Below are 9,861 nucleotides of genomic sequence, written 5' to 3' on the forward strand. Positions count from 1 at the left end.
AAGCTGCTAGGGTCTGCTTTGGAGACCCAACCATCTGTTCTCTGTAGCTCTCTGTCCTAAACTGTCACACTGTATAGCTGCCCCTTGCCCTGTGATTAACTCTCCTCACCTCTTCTCATTTTCTTTCTTATTCCTTCATACCTGCCTTTAGAGTTTTAATTAACCTCCACTAGAAGAACTATCTGCCACTCCTGTCCTCCACTCATCCCTTTCTCCATCTCCTCTTTCCATCCCTCTCCTCTCTCCATCGATCCCTCCATCTCCCCAGCCATTTCTGCCCACTCCTCTGACTAATTAACCTCAACAAGAAGAACCATCTGCCACTCCTGTCCTCCACTCATGCCTCTCTCTCTCTCCATCCCTCTCTCCCTCTCCATCTCTCTCTCTCTATCCAGATAATAGAGGTTATGTCTGATAGCTTCACTGCTTCATTAAAGAGCTAAGGGGAGAAGGCAAAAACAACTATTATTGGCTCACACACACACACACACACACACACACACACACACACACACACACACACACACACACACACACACACACACACACAATGCACTCTGGGTCATCACGCTCCTATTTACACATTAGACTGCTTGACCACCCTCTTTGTCTCCACTCATCCCTCTCTTCCTCTCTCTCTCTACCCCCTCTCCTCTTTGCCCCCTCTCCATTGTATTCCCCTCTCTTTATTACATATGCTCTCTTCATTTTTCTCCCTACCTTTCCTCATCTGTCTCTCTCTGAATGGGCTGAGTGTCTTTTTAGAGCTTTAATAATACATAGAGGATCAGCCATTACGTAAATAAAACACTTACTATCTGCAGGCCCCCGCTGCTCTCTCTACAGCCAGGTCACTCTGTGCATGCATGTGTGTGTGCACGTGCATGTATAAAGGTGACACACAGCATACCCCCACTCATTGTACATTTTCACCCACTCCTGAGCACTGCATCTGTGGTCCTACTCAGTCACACTGTGTGGTTGTACTCAGTCACACTGTGTGGTCCTACTCAGTCACACTGTGTGGTCCTACTCAGTCACACTGTGTGGTCCTACTCAGTCACGCTGTGTGGTCCTACTCAGTCACACTGTGTGGTCCTACTCAGTTACACTGTGTGGTCCTACTCAGTCACACTGTGTGGTCCTACTCAGTCACACTGTGGTCCTACTCAGTCACACTGTGTGGTTCTACTCAGTCACACTGTGTGGTTCTACTCAGTCACACTGTGTGGTTGTACTCAGTCACACTGTGTGGTCCTACTCAGTCACACTGTGTGGTCCTACTCAGTCACACTGTGTGGTCCTACTCAGTCACACTGTGTGGTCCTACTCAGTCACACTGTGTGGTCCTACTCAGTCACACTGTGTGGTTCTACTCAGTCACACTGTGTGGTCCTACTCAGTTACACTGTGTGGTCCTACTCAGTTACACTGTGTGGTCCTACTCAGTCACACTGTGTGGTCCTACTCAGTCACACTGTGTGGTCCTACTCAGTCACACTGTGTGGTCCTACTCAGTCACACTGTGTGGTCCTACTCAGTCACACTGTGTGGTCCTACTCAGTCACACTGTGTGGTCCTACTCAGTCACACTGTGTGGTCCTACTCATTCACACTGTGTGGTCCTACTCAGTCACGCTGTGTGGTCCTACTCAGTCACGCTGTGTGGTCCTACTCAGTCACGCTGTGTGGTCCTACTCAGTCACGCTGTGTGGTCCTACTCAGTCACGCTGTGTGGTCCTACTCAGTCACGCTGTGTGGTCTTACTCAGTCACACTGTGTGGTCCTACTCAGTCACGCTGTGTGGTCCTACTCAGTCACGCTGTGTGGTCCTACTCAGTCACGCTGTGTGGTCCTACTCAGTCACGCTGTGTGGTCCTACTCAGTCACACTGTGGTCCTACTCAGTCACACTGTGTGGTCCTACTCAGTCACACTGTGTGGTCCTACTCAGTCACGCTGTGTGGTCCTACTCAATCACACTATGTGGTCCTACTCAGTCACACTGTGTGGTCCTACTCAATCACACTGTGTGGTCCTACTCAGTCACACTGTGTGGTCCCAGTTGTCCACTAGATGGTGCTATAAGGTTAGACTTCTCCTCTCAGCACTGCTTTCGTAACCCATAGACAAACTGTACACTGTATCACTTCAGGACAGCACACCCTGCATGCTTTCCAGTGGTTTTAGATAAACATAAACACAACAATAGACTAACTATCTTCAGAAAATATGTCATCTTCAGAAAATATGTCAAAATAACAGACTGACTGTCATAACAAGTATTTTAAGGAAATATATTTGAAAATATGTATATTATTCAATCCATTTCCACAGAACAAAGTGTAGGTGCTAACGACCAGATACAATAATCAAAATATAACAGAAAAAGAAAACATGTTGAAAACTATTCTATGATGGTTGAGGGGCTTGTAGGGGGAGGCTTGTAGGGGGAGGCTTGTAGGGGAGGCTTGTAGGGGGAGGCTTGTAGGGGAGGCTTGTAGGGGGAGGCTTGTAGGGGGAGGCAGATGTACAGTACAGAAGGCTCCAGACATGGTCAAGCATGGCTTCTTCACTTTTTCATCACTTTTAAACCTAGAGAGAGACATAGAGATTAGACAGTGTGTGTGTGTGTGTGTGTGTGTGTGTGTGTGTGTGTGTGTGTGTGTGTGTGTGTGTGTGTGTGTGTGTGTGTGTGTGTGTGTGTGTGTGTGTGTGTGTGTGTGTGTGTGTGTGTGTGTGTGTGTGTGTGTGTGTGTGTGTGTGTGTGTGTGTGTGTGTCCTCTTTACCTTTCTTTCTCTTGTCGACCCAGGGTGATTTGGGATCAGAGCAGATCTTCTCACCTTTCACTGTATAGAAGCTGAAACAGGACACAGAGTTTATTACTACTACTGTATGTGGGTGTGGGTGTGGGTGGGTGTTTGAGACTTACATGATGGCGTTAACACAGGGTGGCATGGAGTTTTGGATGCGGTATCCTTGCAGGTCAAATTTTATAGCAGTGTCAGACACACTTGTGCAGCAGTTTGTGGTCACCTTACTGGGCCGACGATCTGAGGGAAGTGAGAGAGCGGGGGAAAAAATGAAACAAAAGATTGTGAGATCTCTAAAGTAACCATAAACATTTTTTTTTGGAGAGTCTGACAGGAAACTATTAAGACATGAAGCCTGTCCCACCTCAGAGGTGTCAGATGGCTCAGCAAAGAATAACAATGTGGAAATCAACCAACCTGTGTCTGTGTCTATCTCTGTGTCTGTGTCTATCTCTGTGTCTGTGTCTATCTCTGTGTCTGTGTCTATCTCTGTGTCTGTGTCTATCTCTGTGTCTGTGTCTATCTCTGTGTCTGTGTCTATCTCTGTGTCTGTGTCTATCTCTGTGTCTGTGTCTATCTCTGTGTCTGTGTCTATCTCTGTGTCTGTGTCTATCTCTGTGTCTGTGTTTGTGCGTGCACAGGGTTGGGGAGGAACTAATTACATGTAATCAGTTACAGTGCATTCAGACCCCTTGACTTTTTCCATATTTTGTTACGTTACAGCCTTATTCTAAAATGTATTAAAATGTTCAATCTACATACAATACCCCATCATGACAAAGCAAAAACAGTTTTATAGAAATGTTCGCAAATGTATTAAAAATATAAAAAACTTCTATCACATTTACGTAAGTATTCAGACCCTTTACTTTGTTGAAATACCTTTGGCAGCGATTACAGCCTCACCTATATTTGGGGAGTTTCTCCCATTCTTCTCTGCAGATCCTCTCAAGTTTTGTCAGGTTGGATGGGGAGCGTCGCTGCACAGCTATTTTTAGGTCTTTCCAGAGATGTTCGCTCGGGTTCAAGTCCGTGCTCTTGCTGGGCCACTCAAGGACATTGAGACTTGTCCCGAAGCCACTCCTGCGTTGTCTTGGCTGTGTGCTTAGGGTCGTTGTCCTGTTGGAAGGTGAACTAATTGGTGGAGTGCTGCAGAGATGGTTGTCCTTCTGGAAGTTTCTCCTATCTCCACAGAGGAGCTCTGTCAGAGTGACCATCGGGTTCTTGGTCACCTCCCTGACCAAGGGCCTTCTCCCCAGATTGCTCAGTTTGGCCGGGCAGCCAGCTCTAGGAAGAGTCTTGGTGGTTCCAAAATTCTTCCATTTAAGAATGATGGAGGCCACTGTGTTCTTGGGGACCTTCAAAGCTGCAGACATGTTTTGGTACCCTTCCCCACATCTGTGCCTCGACACAATCCTGTCTCGGAGCTCTACGGACAATTCCTTCGACCTCATTCCTTGGTTTTTGCTTTGACATGCACTGTCAGTTGTGGGACCTTATATAGACAGGTGTGTGCCTTTCCAGATCATGTCCAATCAATTGAATTTACCACAGATGGACTCCAATCAAGTTATATAAACATCTCAAGGATGATCAACGGAAACAGGATGCACCTGAGCTCAATTTTGAGTCTCATAGCAAAGGGTCTGAATACTTATGTAAATAGTATTTCTGTTTTTTATTTTTAATAACTGTGCAAACATTTCTAAAAACCTGTTTTCACTTTGTCATTATGGGGTACTGTGTGGATTTTTTTTTTACAAAATGTGGAAAAAGTCAAGGGGTCTGAATACTTTCCCAATGCACTGTACATGTAATCTGATTACAAATAAATTGCAATCAGTTACGTTACCAGCAAACATGAAAAACTAAACAGTTAAAATATATTTTAAAAATACAGATAACTGTGGTTCGTGGACCACTCTGGGTCTGAGAGGTGTCCTAGTTGTAGAGGGTCTATCAAAAAGCTTTCAATTACAGTAACTCAATGGTAACTGTAAACGCATTATAACATGTTCTGCATTTTAATGTGTGTGAATATAGTATATAGCATATACTGTATATTCATATATAGTTCTAGAATATAAACAATATATGTGTAGTTTTCAATCATTCACTTTATCAATCAATCAGTGAATCAATACTCACAGTTCGCAGAGACAGAGGAGAGGTACACACACATGGTGATCAGGAGTGCCAGCGAGAGGGTCCTGGACTGGAACATGGACATATTGACTGACTGATTGACTGAATTAATTAATAAATGACTGACTGACAGACAAACAAACAATCACAGCTAGGCACTAAAGTACGGAGACGGGTCGGAGGTCGTACTGATTGGTCTGGTAACCGTGGCGATGAATCTGTGAAAGGCGGTGGAAGTGTCAGGGGTTTAGTTTCTGACGGTGGGTTACATATACCGTACTGGTGGAAACACCCACCTTGCTCTTTTTGTTTGTGTGTGTGTTATGGTGTGATGTGGTCAGTATTCGTAATGCTATAGTCACACCTCCGCCCCCCCCTCTCCTTCTCTGTTTTTTTTTTGCCCCTTAACAAACCACCAACACCCCCAACCCCTGCAGCAGTGTTTCGGAGAATGATGGATTAATACAGGGTACACACACACACACAAACACCAGAAGGTGTGAAAAGTTGATGCTGCAAATGCTTAGTGTTTTTTCTGTCTGCACCACAACGTCAAAACAGTCATACTGACAACTCAAAATAATAGTTCCATCATTTTATTTTCTATTTCAGTTTCATCAATTTTCTGATGTTACAACTCATTATTGTTGAATAAATAAGTAGAAAAGGAAATTGCTCTTACAAACATTTCTTAAAATAACATTGATTGATCAAAAAGAAACCAATTAAATGTATAAGTACTTCATAAATACAAGTGTTAAATAACATTAAGAACTCATTGGCATAATGAATAACTAAAAGTCATCATAACTACTTGAAGAAATTAACTAATAAATACACGAGACACTGGCCTTGAAGATATTTCATAAATAATGATGACAACTGAATTAAATAATAACTAAAAATATATCAAATCTGAGTGTAATATGCAAATTGGAAGTCTGTTTTTTTTTAGATATGAAGAAGTGGAACTTTAGTGGAACTTCAGCCATTGGCAATGATTCTATTGGTTGGCTGTTGACTGCTGAGTTAAGGCATTCTCGGTTGATTCCCGATGAGGGGAGGAGGAAAGAGATGTAGGAGAGGAAGTGAGAGAGGGAGGAGAGGAGGAGGCAGGGAAAAGAGAGGAGAGGAGATAGGAGGGAGAGGAAGTTACGGAGGGAGAAGAGGGGGAAGCAGGGAAAAGAGAGGAGAAGAGCGAGTGAAGAGAGGAGGAAACAGACAGAGGAGAGGAGGAGAGAGATGGAGGAGAAGAGGGTAAGAAGGTAGAGGTGGAGGTGAGAGAGTTGGAAGAGGAGGAGAGAGAAGGAGGAGAGGAGGGTAAGAAGGTAGAGGTGGAGGTGGAGGTGAGAGAGTTGGAAGAGGAGGAGAGAGGAGGAGAGGAGGGTAAGAAGGTAGAGGTGGAGGTGAGAGAGTTGGAAGAGGAGGAGAGAGGAGGAGAGGAGGGTAAGAAGGTAGAGGTGGAGGTGGAGGTGGAGGTGAGAGAGTTGGAAGAGGAGGAGAGAGAAGGAGGAGAGGAGGGTAAGAAGGTAGAGGTGGAGGTGGAGGTGAGAGAGTTGGAAGAGGAGGAGAGAGGAGGAGAGGAGGGTAAGAAGGTAGAGGTGGAGGTGGAGGTGGAGGTGAGAGAGTTGGAAGAGGAGGAGAGAGGAGGAGAGGAGGGTAAGAAGGTAGAGGTGGAGGTGAGAGAGTTGGTAGAGGAGGAGAGAGAAGGAGGAGAGGAGGGTAAGAAGGTAGAGGTGGAGGTGAGAGAGTTGGAAGAGGAGGAGAGAGGAGGAGAGGAGGGTAAGAAGGTAGAGGTGGAGGTGAGAGAGTTGGAAGAGGAGGAGAGAGGAGGAGAGGAGGGTAAGAAGGTAGAGGTGGAGGTGGAGGTGAGAGAGTTGGAAGAGGAGGAGAGAGTAGGAGAGGAGGGTAAAGACCTAAGGGTGGAAGTGAGAGAGAGGGGAGAGAAGTTGACTGAAGGAGGAGATGAAGGTAAGGAGGTAGTGGTAGGGGAGGAGGTGAGAGAGGGAGATGTTGAGCTCCTGCGGGCCATTCTAGAAGAGAAAAAAATACACAATCAGTTTCCTATTCTCTTTTGTTCTTTCTGTGTGTATGTGCACGTGTGAGCGTGCGTGTGTGATAGTTAACTTACTCAAACTGTTGAATCTTGCGGCGTACCCAGGGTTGTTTATAGTGACAACAGATCAGACCCTTCTTCGTCTCAAAGCTGCAGGAGAAACTTTGTTAAGACTGAAACTGAAGGGGTTTGACACAACATGTCTGGAGGCTTTGGCACAACATGGACACCACATACAGTAAAGCACTTTGTGACAATATATGAGACTAAACTGGATAAACCTCAATGAAATAAAGACTAAAAGATCTGTTCCTTACATGACAGCCCGTACACAGGGAGCGTTATAGGCCTGAGTCCAGTAGCCTGTGATTGGATCAGTCACTTCGCTCCTGGTCACTGTCTTACAGCACGACGACAGCTTCTCTCCATCTACTGAGGAGGGGGAATCATTTTCATAGAAAGAAAAATTGGCGTGCTCAGCTCAAATGTTTGTAGTAACAAAAAGTAGCTGCGCACTGAATTCAAAAGGCATACAGTATAGGTCTACTTGAATAAAGGAACAACCACACTCACTGAAACATTCTTTAATCATTTTTTTACAGCAGATGTCAGAACAAACGGATGCGTTTTGGCAGCATCCCTCGTCAGCATCATACTTACATATTCTCAAAGAAACAAATCATCTTGACCTGGCAATCACTTCAAAAACCATGTACCTTCCACCTCTAACCACCTAACACACACTCCCTTCTCCTCACCTGTCCCTGTCCAGACCAGGATTGCTATGACGATTGCTGCTGTCCAGATCTTCACCAGAGTTCCACAGGTCACCATCTTTACTGTAAATCTCAGATTCAACTGGTACAATACAAGTTGAATAAATAGATTAATTAATTCTCTCTCTTCTCTGGCAGGCTGCTCAGCTTAGCTCAGGGTCAATTCTGTAGTGTCAGTCTTCCCCAGGGTTGAGGTTATATAAAGGCCTGAAAAGCAGAAGTGGCATCTCCGGTTCACTCTTCTCCTCTCCTTTTTTTGTGAATGACAGAATGAATGAAAGACTGCCGGGAGTTTCTGCTGCGTCAGCGAAGATCGTTTACCAAGAGGAAACACTTTCATCAGCATTCCGGACGGAAAAACTTGACATGGGTCTTTCCCAGAATGGCTGTTCGGAAGATCAGACTGCCAGTACGACAGTTGAACTAAGCTCATGAGGTATTTATAGGTTATATTCTTCAAGAATCAATGTAGTAACTGCCCATTGACTCTTTAAGGTATGGGCTAATGACTGAGCTAAACATGCTCTGATGAAGGCTTTACTAATGAAACCTACTGTAGTAGGTGGAAGATAAAGTGATTTTGTCCTTTATGTCCAAGATTGAGTGCCCCTACTTTTTCTTTTGTCAGTTGACTTTAGTGTGTGGTTTAGGATGATGACATCATCTTGACCCCATCCCAATTACACATGAAAAGTCGCAACCTTAACCTTTGTACAGCATTGGGTTTTATGCTGTCAGACCACGGGTGGCCAACCCTGATCCTGGAGAGCTACAAGGTATGCAGCCTTTAGTTATACACCTGATTAGCCTAATGAACCAATCATTAGTCTTCTTACTCAGACGCATGAACACGGATGAAATCATATATATATATATATATATATATATAATTTCCGTCTGTCAAAGTACATCTCATCCCTGACAATCATCTCTGTTGTACTTTGTCAGACAGTGGAGGACTCCCATTGGAAATGCATTGGCTCCATCTGAAATTCTAGACAAATTCCCATTATGGCCATGGAATAAGGTGTGTAGTGCTGGTAATGACCTAACCCTGTAGACCCCACTCCTTGTAGATCTCCTGGAGCAGGATTGGCTACTCCTGTGCTAGACTGATTATTGTAGTTAATGTAGACTGAACAAAAACATAAACACAGCATGTAAAGTGTTGGTTCCATGTTTCATGAACTGTTATAAAAGATCCCAGAATCGTTCCAAACGCACAAAAAGCTTATTGCTCTCAAATTTGGTGCACAAATTGGTTTACATCCCTGTTAGTGAGCATTTCTCCTTTGCCAAGACAATCCATCCATCTGACATCTGTGGCCTTGTGCCTTGTGCTGTGGACAATAAAAGGCTACTCTAAAATGTGAAGTTAAATCACACAACACAATGCCACAGATTTGAGGGAGCGTGCAATTGGCATGCTAACTGCAGGAATGTCCACCAGAGCTGTAGCCAGAAAATGTAATGTTCATTTCTCTACCAACGTCATTTTAGAGAATTTGTCAGTATGTCCATCCGGCCTCACAATTGCAGACCATGTGTAACCACGCCAGCCAAGGACCTCCACATCTGGCTTTGTCACCTGTGGGATCGTCTGAGACCAGCCACCCGGACAGCTGATGAAACTGTGGGTTTGCACAACTAAAGAATTTCTGCCCAAACTGTCAGGGAAGCTCATCTGTGTGCTCGTCGTCCTCACCAGGGTCTTAACCTGACTGCAGTTCGACGTCGTAACCGACTTCAGTGGGCAAATACTCACCTTCAATAGCCACTGGCACCTGGAGAAGTGAGCTCTTCACAGATGGATCCCAGTTTCAACTGTACCAGGCAGATGGCAGACATTGTGAACAGAGTGCCCCATGGTGGGGGTGGGTTATGGTATGGGCAAGCATAAGCTATGGACAATGAATACAATTGCATTTAATCCATGGCAATTTGAATGCACAGAGATACCGTGATGATATCCTGAGGACAATTGTCGTGCCTGTAACAACCTGGCTCATAGTTCGTAACAACAAAGGGAAACCACGCATAACTTAAATGTAAAAAGGAATACATTTATTAA

At 44.7% G+C, this 9,861-nt stretch overlaps 2 protein-coding genes across 3 annotated transcripts; both read right to left on the reverse strand.

Annotated features, from left to right (window-relative positions):
• Positions 1–2,282: 2,282 nt before the first annotated feature.
• LOC139583509 (eotaxin-like) lies at positions 2,283–5,406 on the reverse strand. Its single transcript, XM_071414674.1, has 4 exons — positions 4,962–5,406; positions 2,933–3,053; positions 2,790–2,860; positions 2,283–2,594 (listed from the first exon to the last, which is right to left on the reverse strand). The coding sequence occupies exons 1-4, from the start codon at positions 5,041–5,043 to the stop codon at positions 2,572–2,574; spliced, it is 297 nt and encodes a 98-aa protein (XP_071270775.1). The 5' UTR covers positions 5,044–5,406; the 3' UTR covers positions 2,283–2,571.
• A 132-nt stretch (positions 5,407–5,538) lies between these two features.
• LOC139583508 (uncharacterized) lies at positions 5,539–7,905 on the reverse strand. 2 transcript variants are annotated; one of them, XM_071414672.1, is made up of 4 exons: positions 7,773–7,905; positions 7,332–7,446; positions 7,090–7,164; positions 5,539–6,991 (listed from the first exon to the last, which is right to left on the reverse strand). In XM_071414672.1, the coding sequence occupies exons 1-4, from the start codon at positions 7,846–7,848 to the stop codon at positions 5,962–5,964; spliced, it is 1,296 nt and encodes a 431-aa protein (XP_071270773.1). In that variant the 5' UTR covers positions 7,849–7,905; the 3' UTR covers positions 5,539–5,961. The 2 variants fall into 2 exon arrangements, with proteins under 2 accessions (XP_071270773.1, XP_071270774.1); XM_071414673.1 differs by having other exon boundaries at positions 7,332–7,443; positions 7,773–7,900.
• Between the last annotated feature and the right edge of the window lie 1,956 nt (positions 7,906–9,861).

The sequence above is a fragment of the Salvelinus alpinus genome, chromosome 8 (genome assembly GCF_045679555.1).
Source record: "Salvelinus alpinus chromosome 8, SLU_Salpinus.1, whole genome shotgun sequence".
Taxonomy (NCBI): Eukaryota; Metazoa; Chordata; class Actinopteri; order Salmoniformes; family Salmonidae; genus Salvelinus; species Salvelinus alpinus.